This window comes from Crinia signifera, chromosome 1, assembly GCF_055691185.1.
Source record: "Crinia signifera chromosome 1, ASM5569118v1, whole genome shotgun sequence".
NCBI classification, from domain to species: domain Eukaryota; kingdom Metazoa; phylum Chordata; class Amphibia; order Anura; family Myobatrachidae; genus Crinia; species Crinia signifera.
In genome coordinates, this window is record NC_139217.1 from 371,371,264 (window position 1) to 371,392,728 (window position 21,465).

At 43.6% G+C, this 21,465-nt stretch overlaps 1 protein-coding gene across 1 annotated transcript in view; it reads right to left on the bottom strand.

Moving 5' to 3' along the window:
* DNAH10 (dynein axonemal heavy chain 10) overlaps nt 1-20,777 on the bottom strand; it is a 156,841-nt gene extending 136,064 nt beyond the window's left edge. The window contains exons 1-5 of the mRNA XM_083150976.1: nt 20,487-20,777; nt 17,532-17,660; nt 16,334-16,485; nt 13,773-13,881; nt 2,332-2,447 (exon numbers count right to left, since the gene is read on the bottom strand). Coding sequence (XP_083007102.1) covers nt 2,332-2,447; nt 13,773-13,881; nt 16,334-16,485; nt 17,532-17,660; nt 20,487-20,712 — 732 coding nt within the window. The 5' untranslated portion in view covers nt 20,713-20,777. The remainder of the gene's footprint in view (nt 1-2,331; nt 2,448-13,772; nt 13,882-16,333; nt 16,486-17,531; nt 17,661-20,486) is intronic.
* Between the last annotated feature and the right edge of the window lie 688 nt (nt 20,778-21,465).

The window sequence follows — 21,465 nt, forward strand, 5'->3', positions numbered from 1 at the left end:
TGCCAAGCATCTTTGTGTGTGACTTTTTTGCTACGATGTATCTTATTCTCTAACCCAGTGGTTCCCAACCTTTTTTGTCTCCCGTATCCCTTGATTAGGCTTTTCATTTATGAGTACCCCCTCGTGTCAAGCCGCGCCTGAAAATTTTGGGGGCGTGGTCTAAAAGGGGTGTGGTCTCATTTGAAGGGTGTGGCTTAACAGGGGCAAGTCACTCCCCCATTTTCACTGTGGTGGTATGTGCCATGTCTTCAGATTAATTTAATAACATGCTGATGTATGATATCCAAAAAGATTCTAGTGCTCAGTTTATACTACAAAAATCATTCTGGTACCAAATATAAAACATAGCGTTCATACTGGCAATGACGAGAAAAGAAAAAAAAATGCAACCACTTGACCACAATATAAGCTCGGCCCATTCTGTGGACAGCATATAAAATAACAGAACACTGTCAAATCTCTATTACTGAAGCAACAGACATTCCAAGGGATCACGTTAGCCTTCCCATAGTGAAAGATACACATATGCCCCCAAAAGTGCCAGATACACATATGCTCCAGTGGCGCCACGTATGCCCCACAGTGCCAGAAACAGGAATGCCACCACGGTGCCAGGTATGACCCCATGGTACTGGGTATGCGCCCACAGTGCCAACAATGCCCCTACAGTGCCAGCAACAAGTATTCCCCCATAGTACCAGCAACAAGTATGCCCCACAGTGCCAGCAATGCCCCACAGTGCCAGCAATATGGTATGAGCCCACAGTGCCAGCAATATGGTATGCCCCCACAGTGCCAGCAATAAATATGCCCCCACAGTGCCAGCAATATGGTATGCCCCCACAGTGCCAGCAATGCCCCCCACAGTGCCAGCAATAAATATGCCCCCACAGTGACAGCAATATGGTATGCCCCCACAGTGCCAGCAATGCCCCACAGTGCCAGCAATAAATATGCCCCCACAGTGCCAGCAATAAGTATACCCCCACAGTGCTAGCAATGCCCCCCACAGTGTTTCCCAGCAGCAGCACACTCACCATTGATGCTGCTGCCGGGGAGAGGACAGTGTCCCCCTGCAGTCACTGACATGTAGCTACCGCCGCTGCCTTCTTCTCTCAGGGAAGGAGAGTACAGCACACTGCGCATCTCTCCTTCCCTTCACTGTGACTGGGCTGCCCGCCAATCAAAGTTCGCGGGCCGGCTCCTGATTGGCTGCCGGCCTGCAAGCTCTGACTGGCTGACAGTCACAGGGAAGCACGGTGAGGGGTAGGAGAGATGCAAAATGCATTCTCCTCCCCTCAGGCTCAGAAGCCGGCGCCTCATACCCCCAGCAACCCGTCTGGCTGCCATCCGTCCTTCCAGCCGCGGCAGTCCTGCGCATGTGCCGGGTCACGCAGCCGCCATTAGCGGCTTATGGTTTGCGTACCCCCTGAAAGACCAGCGCATACCCCCGGTGGTACGCGTACCACGGGTTGGGAATCAATGGTTTAAATAAAGCCGTGGTCACACACATAATAGAAGCATGGCGCATATCATTTTAATCAGATGATTGTACATCCTATTCGCACTATTTTGCAAATAAGGTGCGTTGTAAAAAAGGAAAGGAAAAAGTTCCACGCAAACACACTTGATGCTACAGAGTCACACACTGCATGCCGCAAGTAGAAGGACTGTGTGATGCTCAAGAAAGAGAGCTTAATGTGGACACATCTGTAATCATGTTGAGCATTGCAGGAGGTGCCAATCATTTATATAAGACTCTGTACAACCAAAAAAAAGATAATTTAACCAACAATTACAACATTTTGCCACCCACATAGATAACAATAGGGACAATGTTACTTTAGTGAATGCATTTCCCACTGCTCAGTCCAAAATAATTTTCTTACTAATAGACACCTGCCCAGCTCTCTATTGTGAAGCCCATTTTGAAGATAACATATACATCATGGGTAATAATATTAGGTCAAGCGACCTGGAATCAGTTAAACTGGGTTTATAAACCATTTGAGTGCCAACATCTCTGTAAGAAATGTGCAAAACATCCGCAAAAAATGCCAGCATCACTCACATTTGTTATATAAATTTTAAAAAATATATATGGTTTGTGTAAAAAAAGATTATATTTCCTATATATATTACAGATCATTATGATGAATAGAAATGTTTGCTTGGCTATTTTTTTACACCTATTTGGCAAATTCACTTGGCACCCAAAGGGTTAACTTGAACACATCTATATAAAACACTTCAGAATCCCAACTAAAGAACTTCAATGATTTCTAGACATGTATGACACATGTATCAGTATTCTTTGTATTTCAACTCTACCTGGGAAAAAACTTGTTTAAGCATCAAGAGTGGATGTCCATTCAAGATTCCATACTCCAAAAACATCGGCATAACATCACAAGCCTCCTGCATATCATTGGGTTCCAGTATAGTTTCTACACAAAAATAAAATCACATAATTAACATTTAAGAGTGTAGTATATTAGGTTAACAATGCCTAGGTCAACCCCCAAAAATGTGACATGAAAACGTTGACATTCGAAAAATGTTGACACAAGCAAATGAAAGGGTCAACATGAGTTTTTCCCTTTTGTGGTGCCAATGTCGACACCTGAGCATGTTAGCCACCAATTAGTGTACTGCTTCCTTTGCCAGGCTTCGGGCCAGGTGCCTCCCTCCTCTACTGCTGGGCACACTTTACCATTCCCAATAGGAATCCACGTGGATAAAGGATGAAAAAGTGCAAAAAGAAAATTCCCAAAATAACTCATGTCAACCTTTCATGTGTCGACAAAAGCCGTCAACCTTTTGCGTGTGATGACTTTTTGACCATATCAGATTATGTCTATAATTTCTTCACTGCATCATAGAAAATGGTTGCTATGGGCAACATCCCTTTTTAGAAGCTGTATTAATGTATCCCTCTCTGTCTGCCATCCGGATACCAACATTTGAACACAGATACACTAATATTAATAATATTACCAGTTTCAGTAAAGTTGAAATCCAAGATTGATAAAAATGACCTTATCATGTTTAAACAAGAGTGTGTGTATTTCTCTTTGTGTCCACTAGGGGGCAATAGTGGTTCTCAAACTATTCTGCTCCGGGGCCCCAATTTATCAAACTTCAGCAACCTACTGCCAAAAAGTTCTCACGGAATATAACTGCAACATTAATAAGCTAATTATCAAAAATATAGTAATGTTGACAACTATCTTGCTTTTATTTTGATGGCATGTCCTTGACATGGCAGTAGATCCTCGCACATGCCCCTTATGTGTTCATCAGAATACTCCACCACTCACCAATACCGTTGAAGCTCTCATAGGTAGTTGGAAAACACACTTTAAGCTTCCGCCTGCCCTTAGGATGTGCACTGACTGTGCCCTCCCCGCTTTGTACATAGAAGGAGGACACAAGGCACACCCACAGTTCCTCCCTTTAACCCCTTCCCGACATTTGACGTATATATACGTCATGGCCGGGAAGTACTTCCCGACACATGACGTATATATACGTCATGACTTCTAACTGTCACTGCGTCTAGAGACGCAGTGACAGAGGGACGATGTCTGCTGTCCCTGACAGCAGACATGTCCCTGCATGCCCAGGGGGCGCTGCGATGCAGCCCCCCCGTCGGCGATCGCTGTGATTGGCTGTTCAGTGTGAACAGCCAATTACAGCGTTTTCTGTGTCACCGGCGAATAACGTTCGCCGGTGACACGGGATCGGAGGTGATTGGTGCTGTAAAGTACAGCACCAATCACCGCGGGGTGTAAGGGTGACACTGGTGTCACCCCACCTCACCCCGCCCGCCCCCAAAGGCCGTGATTGGTCCGTCGGACCGACGGACCAATCACAGCCATGGAGGGGGGTTTAAACTAACGGGGACTACACTGCAGACGCCATTCCGGTCTGGAATAGCGTGCAGTGCGGTCACCGTGCCCAGCTGTCGCCATTTACTGACCAGAACCTTGCTCAATACTTACCTGATCACTGCTTGGGATCTTGCTTCATCTTGTGACATCCTGTGCTGTGTTGTGCTGTGTTGTGCTGCTGCAGTGTCATCGAGTTAGAGAGAGAGAGAGATAGAGAGAGAGAGATAGAGAGGCCTAGTGACAGAGAGTGCTATATTTTGTGCTGCTGCAGTGTAATAGAGTTATAGATAGAGAGATAGAGAGAGATAGAGAGAGAGAGATAGAGAGAGATAGAGAGATAGTGACAGATCGTGCTATATATTTTTTATATAACTGACTGCTGCCCCCCCTTTTGTGCTGATCAGTATAAATTAACTGATCAGCAACTTTTTGGGGGCGCAGGGTATTTTTTATATATACTGTATATATATACCTGTCAGTGCTGCTGCTGCAGTGTCATAGAGTGATAGATAGTGAGAGATAGAGAGATAGAGAGATAGAGAGAGATAGTGACAGAGAGTGATAGAGACTGCTATATTTTGTGTCTGCTGCCCCCCTTTTGTGCACCCCCAGCAACTTTTTGGGTGTGCAGGGGTTATTTTTCATATATATAACTGTCAGTGCTGCTGCTGCAGTGTCATAGAGTGATAGATAGTGAGAGATAGAGAGATAGAGAGAGATAGTGACAGAGAGTGATAGAGAGTGCTAAATTTTGTGTCTGCTGCCCCCGCCTTTTGTGCTGATCACTATATCTGAGGTGATCAGCAACTTTTTAGGGGTGCAGAGGTTTTTTTTTTTTTATATATACCTGCCAGTTGCACTGTCAGTTGCACCAAAGGTTGTGCACCTGCTGCCCCTCACTGGTAATCAGTGTCGCCAGTGGCGGATTCAGGGGGGGGGCACCTGGGCACGTGCCCCCCTGTCATTCATTTTGTAGATGAGGACCAGACCTTTCCAACGAGCCCAGCCCCATGTCTCTAGCCCCTCGGGAACCGGAGATATCGCCTGGCAAAGCTGTAACATTTTTTCCCCATAGGATAATATGGGACCCGTCAATTCCGACCCCCACCCGGTTCCGACGGCTGCCAGTTCCCCCCCTGGCATCACAGGAGCTTGTGGTTGAAGTCATTCAATTCCAAATCGCTGGGCCTTCAATATGATACCAGGCTGGTCCATATCGGTCAATCGGTTCCAGAGATATAGCATGTAAATCGATTTTTTTCTTTTTGAAATGCAATTTCATGGCTGTTCATGTTCTTTGAGGGCAGATTACTCTGGAACCAAACGTTCCAGTTTCACTGGACCAAAATCATTCAAAGCCCACTCAAAAGTTCTTCAATATGATACTTGTCTCATGTAAATGGGTCAGTTAGTTCCGAAGATATAGCCGGTTAAATGAGATAACTGCTTAAAGGGGGGGAGGGGTGGTTTTCTCTCCCCCTCACACCAGAAAATGCAGGGACTAGGCTGGTGTAAAAGGGGCCAACCTGGAAACGCATTTTTTGGTGTGAAATGGGTATTATTTCAAATAGCTGGGACCTGCAGTGCTCGGAATACAGCCAGGCTCTGCCACTGTCAGTGGCTATCACTTCTGCCTGGCGGCGGCTGTCCCCCATTTTCCACGAGCATGTATTCCCCGATGGCAATGAGCATGTAATCCCACATGGCAACAAGCATGGAACCTCTGGCAATGAGCATGGAACCCTTGGCAATGAGCATGTAGATAAGCAGCACTTACTGTATGTAGCATAATTTTAATAGGCATTATGGTGTTTGGCATAATACATAATGGACATCATGCCGTGTAACTTAACGTGCAATGGACATTATGGTGTAAATGTTTAATGCGTGCCTTTGGTGGACAATGTCCTTGTTTATGAAGCGTATTGTGAATTTTGTCTTAATCTGTGTGGCATTATGTGAATTCTGGCTCAATCCATGTGGCATTATGTGAATTTTGTCTCAATCCATGTGGCATTATGTGAATTTTGGCTCAATCCGTGTGGCATTATGTGAATTTTGGGTCAATCCATGTGGCATTATGTGAATTTAGACACAATCCATGTGGCATTATGTGAATTTTTGCTCAATCCATTTGGCATTATGTGAATTTTGGCTCAATCCATTTGGCATTATGTGAATTTTGGCTCAATCCGTGTGTTATTATGTAAATTTTGCCTCAATCCGTGTGGCATTATGTGAATTTTGACACAATCTATGTGGCATTGTTTGAATTTTGGCTCATTCCATTTGTCATCATTTGTAAGGGGCAAGTATAATGGGGTCCAGTATATTGTTGCATAATGTGTAGAAGGTGTATAGGATGTTGTACACTACACTCAAGGACATGCCCCCTGTTGAGTGGCCACACACCCTTTTCCAGAGCGCGCCTTCGGCGCGCGCACAACTACATCCTTCACTTTTGTTGCCATGGTGGGCCTGTGCACTTTAAATGCCAGGGCCTATTTTTAATCCCATTGCCACCCTCTCTCTGCCGCTCTCTTAGCATGTACACTGGCACCACTAACATTGGCCCTCCCCCACCTAAACCCTCTTTTATCATGGTGCCCCCCCTGTCATTTTATCCTGGATCCGCCCCTGAGTGTCGCATCACTGATCACCTTTTTTTTTTTTGTGTGTGCTGTGGGGTCTTTTTTTAATTTTTTTTTTACACACACTGTGATTTTGGGGGTGTCCTGTGGCCGCTGTGCGCTGATCAGTGACGTACATCACTGATCATCTTTTTCGGCACAGGGTTGATCTATTTTTTTTTTTTTTTTGATCAAATTCCTGTTGCCTTTGAGCGCTGTTCAGTGACGGACGTTACTGACCAACATCTGTGCTCAATTTTTGGCGCAGGACCTTTTTTTTTTTTTTTTTTTAACCCCTTCAATTTTTTTTTTTTAACCCCTTCAATTTTTTTTTTTAACCCCTTCATTTTTTTTTTTTGTATAAAGTATTTTTTTTTTCTGCACTACATACACACTACACACTACATACCCCCCTGGTTGAAATAAAGTTTGTACCCCCCCCTACACTATACACGTGTTGAAACATTTCACTACCAGTAACACAAAAATAAAAATGGCATCCCAAATGTCATCCCAAATGTCATCCCAGTCATCCAGAAGAATGTATTCAGTGGAGGAGGCATATGCCATGCTTGCTTCTGACTCTGACACAGCCAGTGATGCAAGCGGGGAATTTGAAGGATTCGCCTTAAGCTCCTCTTCCTCCTCTGGTGATGAGGGACCCCCTCAAAGACGCCCCCGTAGAGCAGCTGAGACCCCCCCCCAATAATTGATCTCATATGGACCCCACCACCAGACAATTTTGAGCCCCAGGTTCCTGAGTTTTTGGCCATGCCAGGAATCCAATTTGATTCCACAGGTCTCAGAGAAATTGACTTTTTCAAATTATTTTTCTCTGATGATTTTATAAATTTAATGGTGGACCAAACTAATTTATATGCCCAGCAGTTTATTGCTCAAAACCCCACGTCATCATTTGTTAGGTGGACCCCTGTAGATGCAGTAGAGATGATGACGTTTTGGGGTCTGGTGTTTCATATGGGCATAGTAAAAAAGCCAGAAATTAGGCAATATTGGAGTACAGATGTTCTGTACAGCACCCCATTTTACCGTATGGCCATGCCCCGGGCTCGATTTGAGACGATCCTTAAATTTTTGCATTACAACGATAATGCACAGTGCCCACCCAGAGATGATCCCACCTTTGACCGGCTATTCAAAGTCAGGCCGGTCATTGATCATTTCAGTGCCAAATTTGAAGAGATGTACATCCCAGATAAATTCATTTGCATAGACGAGTCCCTTATACATTTTAAAGGAAGGGTTAAATTCCGCCAGTACCTTCCCAGTAAGAGGGCAAGGTATGGCATAAAAATGTATAAGCTGTGTGAAAGCACCTCAGGGTACACTCACAGGTTTAGGGTATATGAAGGGAAGGATTCAAGAATTGAACCGCCAGAATGCCCCCCCTCCCTCGTAGGTGTTAGTGGAAAAATTGTCTGGGATTTAGTGCACCCCTTCCTGGATAAAGGTTATCACCTCTATGTGGATAACTTTTACACTAGCATCCCCCTGTTTAAGGCCCTTGGTTCAAGAGGTACAGGAGCTTGCGGTACTGTGCGCAAGAACCAAAGAGGCCTCCCAAAAACGCACATTGCCCAAGTAATGAGAAGGGGTGAAAGCAGGGGAATATGCACCGAAAATATGTTGTTGGTCAAATATAAGGACAAGAGGGATGTCCTTATACTGACAACAATTCACGGAGACAGTACCACCTCCGTCCCTGTACGAGGTACCAGTACCCACACCTCAAAACCTAATTGTATCCTGGATTACAATAGGTACATGGGCGGAGTGGATCTTTCAGATCAGGTACTGAAGCCGTACAGTGCCCTGCGGAAAACAAAAATCTGGTACAAGAAGCTGGCCGTGTATATCATCCAGATGGCACTGTATAACGCTTACGTGCTATTCCGTTCTACCGGCCAGAGGGGGACATTTATGCACTTTCAAGAGGAAGTCATAAAGGGCCTAGTATTTGGGAACCAGCAGGCAGAGGGCCCCAGTACTTCTAGTACTGGCCCCCGTATTGTACCAGGGCAGCATTTTCCGAACGAAATCCCCTCCACTGCAAGAAAGGGCAGGACACAAAAAAGGTGCAAAGTTTGCTATAAAAAGGGAATAAGAAAGGAAACTATTTTCCAGTGTGAAACTTGCCCCGACAAACCCGGCCTATGTATAAAGGAGTGTTTTAAAATATACCACACATCTATGGATTATTAGGTTCATCATTTCACCGTGCTTCGGGGGTCTTGCTAATGCCACATAGCACCCACCAACATTCCACCAGAATCTGAGCTGCAAAATCCAAAAATCACTCCTTCCCTTCTGAGTCCTGCCATGCACCCAACTGGTATTTTTTGGTCACATATGAGGCATTGCCATACTCGGGAGAAATTGGGGCACAGATTTTGGGGTGCTTTTTCTCCTTCATACCTTATGAAAATGAAAAATTTTGAGCCAGAACTGCATTTTTGTGTAAAAAAATGTAATTTTTCATTTTCAATGCCCAGTTGTATCAAAATTGGTGAAACCCCTGGGGGTTTGAAATGTACACTATACCCCTAGATGAATTCCCTGAGGGGTGTAGTTTGCAAAATGGGGTCACTTGTGGGGGGGTTCCACTGTATTGGTGCTTTGGGGGTCTTGCTAATGCGACATAGCACCCACCATCATTCCACCAGAATTTGTGCTGCAAAATCCAAATATCACTCCTTCCCTTCTGAGTCCTGCCACTTTTTGGTCACACATGAGGCATTGCCGTACTCGGGAGAAATTGGGGCACATTTTGGGGTGCTTTGTCTCCTTCATTCCTTCTGAAAATGAAAAATTTTGAGCCAGAACTGCATTTTTGTGTAAAAAAATGTAATTTTTCATTTTCACTGCCCACTTGTATCAAAATTGGTGAAACCCCTGGGGGTTTGAAATGTACACTATACCCCTAGATCAATTCCCTGAGGGGTGTAGTTTGCAAAATGGGGTGACTTGTGGGGGGGTTCCACTGTATTGGTGCAACATAGCACCCACCATTCATTCCACCAAAATCTGTGCTGCAAAATCCAAAAATCACTCCTTCCCTTCTGAGTCCTGCCATGCACCCAACTGGTATTTTTTGGTCACATGTGAGGCATTGCCGTACTCGGGAGAAATTGGGGCACAGATTTTGGGGTGCTTTTTCTCCTTCATACCTTCTGAAAATGAAAAATTTTGAGCCAGAACTGCATTTTTGTGTAAAAAAATTTAATTTTTCATTTTCACTGCCCACTTGTATCAAAATTGGTGAAACCCCTGGGGGTTTGAAATGTACACTATACCCCTAGATGAATTCCCTGAGGGGTGTAGTTTGCAAAATGGGGTCACTTGTGGGGGGGTTCCACTGTATTGGTGCTTGGGGGGTCTTGCTAATGCGACATAGCACCCACCAAAATTCCACCAGAATCTGAGCTGCAAAATCCAAAAATCACTCCTTCCCTTCTGAGTCCTGCCATGCACCCAACTGGTATTTTTTGGTCACATGTGAGGCATTGCCGTACTCGGGAGAAATTGGGGCACATATTTTGGGGTGCTTTTTCTCCTTCATACCTTCTGAAAATGAAAAATTTTGAGCCAGAACTGCATTTTTGTGTAAAAAAATGTAATTTTTCATTTTCACTGCCCACTTGTATCAAAATTGGTGAAACCCCTGGGGGTTTGAAATGTACACTATACCCCTAGATGAATTCCCTGAGGGGTGTACTTTGCAAAATGGGGTGACTTGTGGGGGGGTTCCACTGTATTGGTGCAACATAGCACCCACCATTCATTCCACCAAAATCTGTGCTGCAAAATCCAAAAATCACTCCTTCCCTTCTGAGTCCTGCCATGCACCCAACTGGTATTTTTTGGTCACATGTGAGGCATTGCCGTACTCGGGAGAAATTGGGGCACAGATTTTGGGGTGCTTTTTCTCCTTCATACCTTCTGAAAATGAAAAATTTTGAGCCAGAACTGCATTTTTGTGTAAAAAAATGTAATTTTTCATTTTCACTGCCCACTTGTATCAAAATTGGTGAAACCCCTGGGGGTTTGAAATGTACACTATACCCCTAGATGAATTCCCTGAGGGGTGTAGTTTGCAAAATGGGGTCACTTGTGGGGGGGTTCCACTGTATTGGTGCTTGGGGGGTCTTGCTAATGCGACATAGCACCCACCAAAATTCCACCAGAATCTGAGCTGCAAAATCCAAAAATCACTCCTTCCCTTCTGAGTCCTGCCATGCACCCAACTGGTATTTTTTGGTCACATGTGAGGCATTGCCGTACTCGGGAGAAATTGGGGCACATATTTTGGGGTGCTTTTTCTCCTTCATACCTTCTGAAAATGAAAAATTTTGAGCCAGAACTGCATTTTTGTGTAAAAAAATGTAATTTTTCATTTTCACTGCCCACTTGTATCAAAATTGGTGAAACCCCTGGGGGTTTGAAATGTACACTATACCCCTAGATGAATTCCCTGAGGGGTGTACTTTGCAAAATGGGGTGACTTGTGGGGGGGTTCCACTGTATTGGTGCAACATAGCACCCACCATTCATTCCACCAAAATCTGTGCTGCAAAATCCAAAAATCACTCCTTCCCTTCTGAGTCCTGCCATGCACCCAACTGGTATTTTTTGGTCACATGTGAGGCATTGCCGTACTCGGGAGAAATTGGGGCACAGATTTTGGGGTGCTTTTTCTCCTTCATACCTTCTGAAAATGAAAAATTTTGAGCCAGAACTGCATTTTTGTGTAAAAAAATGTAATTTTTCATTTTCACTGCCCAGTTGTATCAAAATTGGTGAAACCCCTGGGGGTTTGAAATGTACACTATACCCCTAGATGAATTCCCTGAGGGGTGTAGTTTGCAAAATGGGGTCACTTGTGGGGGGGTTCCACTGTATTGGTGCTTGGGGGGTCTTGCTAATGCGACATAGCACCCACCAAAATTCCACCAGAATCTGAGCTGCAAAATCCAAAAATCACTCCTTCCCTTCTGAGTCCTGCCATGCACCCAACTGGTATTTTTTGGTCACATGTGAGGCATTGCCGTACTCGGGAGAAATTGGGGCACATATTTTGGGGTGCTTTTTCTCCTTCATACCTTCTGAAAATGAAAAATTTTGAGCCAGAACTGCATTTTTGTGTAAAAAAATGTAATTTTTCATTTTCACTGCCCACTTGTATCAAAATTGGTGAAACCCCTGGGGGTTTGAAATGTACACTATACCCCTAGATGAATTCCCTGAGGGGTGTAGTTTGCAAAATGGGGTCACTTGTGGGGGGGTTCCTAACTTTTAGCATCCTATGGTGCCTAGAAACCTACATGGTGCCTAAAAAATAATCTCATAAAAAGGAGGCTCCAAAATCAAGTAGGTGCTCCTTCTATTATGAAGCCTGTGGTTTGGTCAACGTGCACACTAGGGCCACATATAGGATATTTATGAAAACAAAAGAATTGGGGGAATCAATTTTTAGTCACATTTCTCTAGTAAAATGTACTGTGTTCCTTAGAAAAATGTATTAAAATTGCAAATCTGCAAAAAAAATGAAATTTTGAAATTTCACCTACACTTTGTTTTAATTCCTGTGAAACACCTAAAGGGTTAACAAACTTCCAAAATGCTGTTTTGAATACTGTGAGGGGTGCAGTTTTTGAAATGGTATCATTTATGGGGGTGTCTCACATACAAGTCCCTCAAAGTCACATCAGAACTGAACTGGTCCCTAAAAAAATCAGTGTTTGAAATTTTCTTGAAAATTTGAGAATTTGCTATTCATATTGTAAGCCTCCTAGTGTCCAAAAAAATTAAAAGGAAGTTGAAATAATGATGTCAACATAAAGTAGACATATGGTCTATGTTAGTTATTAACTATTTTGAGTGGTATGATTATTTGTCTCACAAGCAGAAAATTTAACATTTTGCAAATTGCTAAATTTTCCATTTTTTTACGACATTTTGGTATTTTTCACAAAAAAACACAGACTGTATCGACCCAAATTTACCACTAATTTGAAGTACAATGTGTCACGAAAAAACAATCTCAAAATCACTGGGATAAGTAAAAGCAAAAAAAAGTTATCCCCACTTAAGTGAGACATGTCAGATTTGAAAAAAAGGGCTCTGTCAGGAACGCAAAAACTGGCTCTGTCAGGAAGGGGTTAAACACTAGTGTAACAAAACAGACTTGCTTTTGCTTGTGGCCAGGAGCCAGATTTATTAAAACAATAAAGTATAGGTGTCCATACACTAGTGCGGTTTGAGCTGATTTCACCCGAGCCATGAAATCAGCTCAAATTGGGACGTGTTTGATGTCCCTTGTGTCTGATGCATGGTCCCGTGAGCATCGGACCCGCAGCCCCTTTGACCTCTGACTTGACTCGGCTCCCCTCCTGGCAGCGGGGTCACATGCGATACACAGCATGTGAAAGGACCACATCCGATGTATCACATGCGATTCTGCTGCCGGGGAAGGTCCCGGCCGGCTAAAGGGGGCCAGATGGAGCATACTCTGCTGCAATACATCGCAGTATTGTATGGGCACCAATAGCCGTGAAATAGTCATTTGACCACATCATAAAGGAAGCTGTGACTCACTGTTGGGATGCCACCCACACTTTGCGAAACAGTGCTCTATAATAATCATCATAAACACATAGGGGTACATTTGTTAACATGGGAGTTCTATTGAACATGGATTTTCCCATATCAATCAATCAATCAGATTCTTCTTATTTGTATAGATAATAGATAGGTTGCAATGGGCAACATCCCATCTTCAAAAAGAACTCCCATCTTAGTAAATTTCCCTTATACTTCCCAACCATACAGATTTCGGAGGGACAGTCACAATTTCAGGGGCCGTGCCTGCCATTCCATAATCAGGATTATCATACTGATTTGCAGTCAGTTGGAATGATTTCTGTAAAATGACTATAAAAACCGTGCTTTAACATTAAAACGCAGACCTGGGGTATTCACACCCAAATACCACAGTACCTTCCATTGATGGTCAGAAGAATTTATATATCTGTATGAGCTGTATGTATTTCAATAGGCAAATATTGCACTTTCCAAGTATGGATAAATCTACTAAAAGGGTTAATACAATCAAAATGTACGCATCAAGAAACTGATCAATAATATGGTTTAAATACATTCAGTTTATTGATCTGGCAAAACCTCAATGTATGTATTTAAAAAAAAAAAAAAAAAAAACCTATTTCATTACCTTGGGTATTTCGCAGGAAAAATAAAGCACTGAAATCTGCAAACTCTTCAGGGATGCAATTGAATGAGACATAAAGAACAGTGCAGTAAACCTTCTGTTTGATTGTTTTCTGAAAAGAAAATACAATGTTGAAATCTATTATGAGAGTATTGATGCGCAAATCGGACTTCTGGCTGCACCTGGCAGTCAAAATAATAACCCTAAATTGCTGTCTAGCTGAGCTCCAGGAGTGGAGGAGTGCCAGTTGGCTGCGACTAAACCCTGATAAAACAGAGGTCCTTATAATAGGTCACAGAACGAGGCTGCAGAAGAGCCAACCAACAGGACTTATGCTTGGTTGTGCAGAACCTCAAAACACAGAAAATGTGTGGAATCTTGGATAGTGGCTTGACACTTAAACACCAGGTATCAGTCACAATTAAATCCTCATTCTAGCATCTAAGGAATATAGCCAGAATCAAGCACTTAATTCCCTCAGAAGATCTGCCTAGTCATTCATGCATGTATTGTATCACCGGGTTGGGATCATTTGGTCTATTGCATTATGGTAGAAAGTCATTAGGTCGAATCCATTAGGTCGACATGCTAAAAGGTCGACATGACTCTAGGTCGACATGATTCTAGTTCGAAAGGTCATTAGTTCGACAGGTCATTAGTTCGACAAGGTCATTAGTTCGACATTGTCTATGTCGACATTCACAAGGTCGACATGGGGTTTTTCACTGTTTTTTTACCTGAATGTCAACACAGTCGACATGGACACAGTTTAAAGTGCACTGCATCCCCTCGCATCGCTCGCTGCGCTCGCTATGCGTCGGGCACGGTGCCTCGCTACGCTCGGCACACTATTTTATTCTCCCACCACGCCGTAGTGGATGGTAGGGCATGAAATACCGCCTGTCGGCACATGTTGGCTCAAAAAACAGTGAAAACCTCCATGTGGACCTTGTGAATGTCGACATAGACAATGTCGAACTAATGACCTTGTCGAACTAATGACCTGTCGAACTAATGACCTTTCGACCTAGAGTCATGTCGACCTTTTAGCATGTCGACCTAATGGATTCGACCTAATGACTGTCGACCATAATGCAGTAGACCAAATGACCGCATCCCGTATCACCATGCCTTGACTACTGCAAATCCCTCTACCTTGGTCTCCCAACAAAGATTTGCACTGCTTGCAGATGGTGCAAAATAGAGCTGCCAGGCTATTAACCAATCAGCCCCATTCCAGCTACATAACACGCATTCTGTACTCCCTTCACTGGCTGCCTATAAGATGGCGAATCATTTTCAAGATTGGCTTACTGACTTTCAAAGCTCTAGATGACCAGGACCCAAGTCTTTCAGCACTGTGGCTCCAACTCTATGGAACTCACTTCCCCGCACAGTTTGTGAAGCTTCCACTCTCGAAACATTCAAAAATAGACTCAAGACTTTCCCATACCTCCCAACCGTCCCGGATTCGGCGGGACATTCATGATTTACGGCCGATGTCCCGTCGTCCCGGTACTGCTTACCGCAGTCCCGGCTTCCCGAGACGGTTGGGAGATATAAACCACGATAATATTACGACGAGCGAAAACGGGGGCGTGGCCGGATTTCACGTCACCCCGCGAGGCCCCTTTTCTCGAGGCCACGCCTCCTTTTCGGGAGCGGCTTCGCCGCGCGAACGTCCCGACCTCCCAACTTCAAAAGTTGGGAGGTATGCTTTCCTGTTCACCCAAGCATTTCACTAATGTCCCTTATTAAGTTTGTTTTTTTATTTTGTGCTGTAAAAGGATAACGCAAGCACTTTGGAGAAAATTGCTATTTAAATAACATTATTATTATTATTATTATTATTATTACCGACACCAACCAACTGCCTAAAATCCCAACAGGAATGCTAAACTGAAAACTACCACTAAAGCAATATTATTATATCATTTTGACAAATATAAATACAGAAAGATCCAGGGTCTAGTGTTGGTAGAGAATTGCCATTGCATAAATCCATTGATTTGATGTTACGTGGTTGACCACAGCAGATTCTTCTAGTTATTATTTATCTAGTATTAGGGCATGGTGAATTGCAAACAATACAACTAATGCTTTGTCAACCAGACACCCAGTCATTCCCTTGTCAGTTATCTGACTGCATAGAACATGTACAGTACAAGCAAAATACATAAAACATGTACAGTACAAGCAAAATAATAAAAAAACATGGGGGTGGGAATGTTGTCCAATTTAGCAATGATAGCTAATTTTTGCATGACAAAAAAGCAAAAAAGCATCTATTTCCGTAACCCATTTTATCACAGGTATCCAATCAATTTCTCACAAGCAAAGTGATGGAAATGGGGATACAATGTATGGGACAGAAAATTGGTGTGTTTTATGAATGGGACAAGTATTCTTAGGCTTGCAGGTGGTAGCAATCAATTGTTTTTGTAAAGCTTGTAAAAATGCTTTCACCCATTTTCATGTACACCAAACTTTACATGCGAGCACAGCCTGCAGCTAAAAGTGGAATCTCAATTTAGGTAAATTACAGAATTTAGAATGTAGCTTACAGTATGAGCAATAGGGGAGACAGATGTTCCATAACCTCTTTCTTCAATTGATTCCGAAACACTTTCTGTCTCCAAAATAGTGGAGTCCTCTGTATTTCCATTTACTTCTGTAAGTAGGGACCCGATATCCCTGACAGCTGTGCTAACGTTGTCTAAATATTGGGGGGAAGGAAAACACAATATTGGCATGAACAATTTATCAACTTGTAAATCAAAGATCACCAACATGGATTTTTACCTGGACAGAAATGTTGCAGAAAATAAAGCGAGGAGTAGGCTGCACTGACATTTCTAAAACATTTAATCTGTTATGCACCAATGTCAAACAAAATATTGCACAGAAAAAGATTTATCAACAAAATGCATTCTGTCAGTTAAGGTGCGTACACACAGGGGCGATTTTGTGCAGAATCGCAGGAAATATGGTCGCTGAGTGACCATATTGCCCGCAATGGGAGTGTGCACCGGCGATATACCGTTTTTGCCCCTGTGGTGATCGCTGGTCGCAGGAACATGCTCCCCTGGCAGTTTCTTTTTCATCAGCGACCATCTCTGGTCACTGATGTAAAGTAGAAACTGAGCAATATATCTCCCCCGTGTGTACACAGCATTAGAGAATGCAGGCATGACTTGAGTGGATAGATGCGTCCAGCAGGGTAATGGTATAAATGGTGAACAGTCACTAGTTCAACCACTAATGTTCAACAGACAGAAGTTTGACACATGAAAAAGGTTGACGAGCATAAGGTCGACTTGGTCAAAAGGTCAACAAAATCAAAAGGCCAACGTTGGAATGGTTGACGTGGAATAAGGTACACGTGGTGTAAGGTCGACATTAATTTTTAGCATTTTCTTGTGTGTCTATGTCGACATAAATCGACATGGACACCGTCTTAGTGTAGCATTTTGCTTGCCATGTTTCGGACATGGCGCTTCGCTGTGCTCGCCACGCTGTTATAATCTAACTCTATGCCCACTGGGATGGTATAGGATGAACAAATTGGTTTAAAAAAAAAATCATGAAAAACTCACGTCAAACTTTTTTATGTCGACCTACTGACCATGTTGACTGAATGCATGTTGACCTTTTTTCATGTGTCGGCATTGTCTGTTGACCAATAGTGGTCAGCCTAGTGACTGTTGACCTCAAGACCGGATACCTTCCAAAAAAAGGCGGAATGACTGCAATAATACTTACTGTCACTAGATGGATCTAGTGAGCTTATATCTTCAGATTTTTTACTAGGGTCCTCGATTTCATTTTTTAGTAGAGAGATGTTAGTCTCTTCTTCTTGTGAAACAATTAACGGTAAATGTTCTTCTGGTTCTAAAAAAAAAAAAGAGTTGCTTGTGTACTGAAGCTTCTCCGGATAGCTAAAACAAGGGCGAATTGTGCAAGTACAGGAAAAACTCAACTTATTTACTCTAGTTATGATGCAGTTATAGATCAATGCCGGGGGCGAGCGGTGACAGCGAGCAGAGCTGCCAGCTCGCTATCACCGCTCGCCCCGTCAGTATTCAAGTGACACACACACACACCCCCTTCAATACGCCCGTTCCCCCTCGCTCCATTTTTTTGAGCGAGGAGGAATCGGCATATGAGGCTGCAGAAGCCACGAAACCCCGGCTAAATGCAGCAGGTTCGCTGCATTAGCCGCGGGTTTCGCTGTTTGAGGGAATCCTCGCCGTCCTATGACAGTGAGGATTCCCCCGGAACATTGAATAGGGCGAGCGGCCGGCGAGGGGGTTACACAACTGCGAAAATCGCTGGTTTTCTGCGATCCTCGCTGTTTAACCCCCTAGCTGGCTACAACGACCGGCATTGAATACCTGCCATGGTGTATTTAAATGAAATTAATCATTCTGCATCTTAAGGGAATGAGACTCTGCCTACTTTGTCAGTCCAGGGCCCCACAATTTCTGATGACAGCCCTGTCACCCACACTATTGTAGGCATTCGCCCTCAAAAATAAATAAAATAAAATACAGTTTGGCAATTTTCAAGCTACTGCACTGGTTCACAAACTTTTTCAAATCACGACGCTCTAGAGTATCAGAATTTATTCTGTGGAACCCTCAGTCCAAAATTTTCTTTTTAAGCAATTTAGAAAAAAAATATTAAATTGAGTTAATATGTCATCCTTAAGGCCGGTACACACTTGGCGATGTACAATATCCGAAGCAGCGAGGACCTGGTGGGATCCAGCATTGGCAAGTGCATACACACTTGCCGATGTTGGCGGGCGTTGAACAATAGCCCTCATTAACGATCCGCTCCCTCGTCTGTACATGAACAGCCGACAAAGTGGGACGTTACCGAACCGTGGGAGCGCGCATTGTCCGTCTGGGCAATATAATAAGCAATATTGCTCACGTTAATTATTTTGTTTGTAATTGTTCAATTTTTGGGGGGCTGTATGACATGACCCGCATGATTGCTATGTATGCTTTATGCTTCAAATTGTATAACCAATTGTAGAATAACATTAAAACTACTATCTTAAAATGGTTAATTCTGCAATTATCTTTTTTTTTGTGGATGAGAGCAACACGAACTTAATATAATATAATATTTCATTACATTTTATTTGTATTTGTCTACTTGTATTGTTCGTTTTGTCCGTATTGTATCTCAAAGGGAGCCTTGGCCCCTACTTTTATGGTAAAATAATTAAAAGTAAAATTTTAAAAATAAGTGTGCACTCCAAAAATCGAGAGTACTTTCTCCCTCTTCTTTACAGTCTATTTTACTCACAGGGGAGCACCTCCACTTTAATCTACTGACCAATTAGGCGTAACTCTGTATTGTGGACATTTCATATCTAAACTATTGCTGCCCATACACTATGGTGATATTGCAAAAAATCCTTCTATTTCGACCACATCTGTGCGATATATCGAAGGATCGTATGTGTGTCGAATGGGCCAATGGGCCCGACGGTTGAATGTTGCATGGATAGATATTATGTGCTGCACATAATATCTATTGAATTGCATGAGTGACTGAATGTGGTTTTCAACCATATGCAATCACTTGTAATGCGATCTGCGGTCACTGGACGGAGGTAGCGCATCGGGTTTGGGGGGGGGGGGAGGCGCACTGGAGGCCGGTGCAGATCAGCAGCGGCGGCAGAGTTTGAAAAAACTCTTTAAAACACTGGGTAGTCCTCTGATTGGCTGAGAAAGTACTCTCTCAGTAAATCAGCAGCCACCTGAGAGCTCTCTCAGCCAATTAGAGGGTTGGGTACTTGTGTAGTTTCACGGCGCCAGCATGGCACCGTGCGTCTGAGTCCCCTTGCGGGGCTCGCTTCGCTCGCCCTCACTACACTCGCCACGCTATTTAAAATCAACTCCATGCCAGCATGGATAGTGGAGGCATGAACTATCCATGTTGGCATGGAGTTAAGTTAGTTTATTTCACATATTTAGTGGCGAGCGTACACCCGGAAGTAGTACCGAGGGTTGTTTTTTTTTTTTTTTTAGAATCTGCCGCCATTGCTGACCCCTGCCACCTGTCAGCACTTCTTCACAGCCCTACGTTGCTCCAATGCCCACCCTCTTCCACACCCAATGTGACATCGCAGATGACATGCAACATCGGGTGCTGGAAGAGGATACTTTAGGCACCATAAGATGCGATCGGATGCAATGGGACATCCGATCGCACACTTGTATGGGCACCATAATACATTTATTTTGATATTGACAGTGGTATCTGTGCACTGGTGTTTGTTCCATCAATTCCCTTTTACCACTAATCCACCCTAATACTAACCAATTAGTTCCTGATATTTATCGAACTCGGGGCAGATTTTTAAGCTTGATGAAGTGATAAGGTGGCTGGTACTATCACCGGCCAATTGGCTTTTAACTGTCATTTTTCAAAATCAGCCTGTAACTTGTCAGTTAGTAGCTGATGAGTAGGTGATAAAGTACCAGCCACATCACGCCACCAAGCTTAATAAATCTGCCCCACAGACATTTAGGAGATGATTGTCTGGTACTTTATCTCTCCCCACGCTAAGTATACAGACTCTGTTAATGTGAAATGTGTCCCACTCCCTAGACATGATGGTCTGGATGCGTGAAGTCACGATGGTGTTACCACTGATCACCCCACGACATGGGATTGGGACCGGACCGGATCACTTACCGACTGCTATCTGCACGTCTACCTCCTCCTCTCTGATACTTTGGAAGAAAAACAGCGCGGAGGGGGCCTCCTCGGCAGAGCTCTCGTTAAGAAACCGGAGCAGTTTGACCTCATGTTCTCCGTCGTTACGGTTGAGGAGTTCGTCGAAGCAGCTTGGGTCTGTCAAGCCGAAGCCGCAATACACTCGGTCCCTGATCCACTCCAAGCGCGGATCGTCCAGAGCCATGTTAGCTGCAGCGCCGGACCGGCTGTCAGTTTGTGGTAACTATGGCAATACTTCCACGCTACCGGCACTACATCCTGGCTCACAGCGATACTTGCAGCCTTCAAAATGCAGCTCACCATATCCATCCGCCTGCTTGCCGCTGTACTGGGGCGTAGAAAACTAACACCGCAGAGACATAATAAACTGTGAAGCGCATCATTACATGCACAGCAGTTGTTTCATGAAGTCTTTCAAAGTTTATATAGTCATGATATAACATCTGTATAAAATGAATACAATAAACGTTCTTATTAATATAAAATATTTATAGAATATTTCAAGTAAAGTGTCCAACACAGCAGAGGGCCACCTGCAGTGCAAATACATTTTAAATTACTGTAGCATAACTTTACATTTCAAAAGAAATATTACTTGTGGGACGGATCATTCAATAAGAAATGTTAATTTAACGGGGGAGACACGCCTGGTAGTCTATTCAGAAATCCCTGCAGTGCAGCCTCAGGGCTCACTTCTTATTGAATAGCTCAGTCAAGTCGTTCTCAAACTTGGTCCGCAGGACCCCACGCAGTTCACGTTTTCCAGGTCACCCGACAGGTGCACTCATTACTGACTGACACACAGGTGGAGATAATTATTTCACTTGATCCTGCGAGGAGACCTGCAAAACATGCAATGTGTGGGGTCTTGTAGAATAGCTCATACAAAAGTTGAATGGATTGGCACAGACTTTTTTTGAACACATGTAGATATATA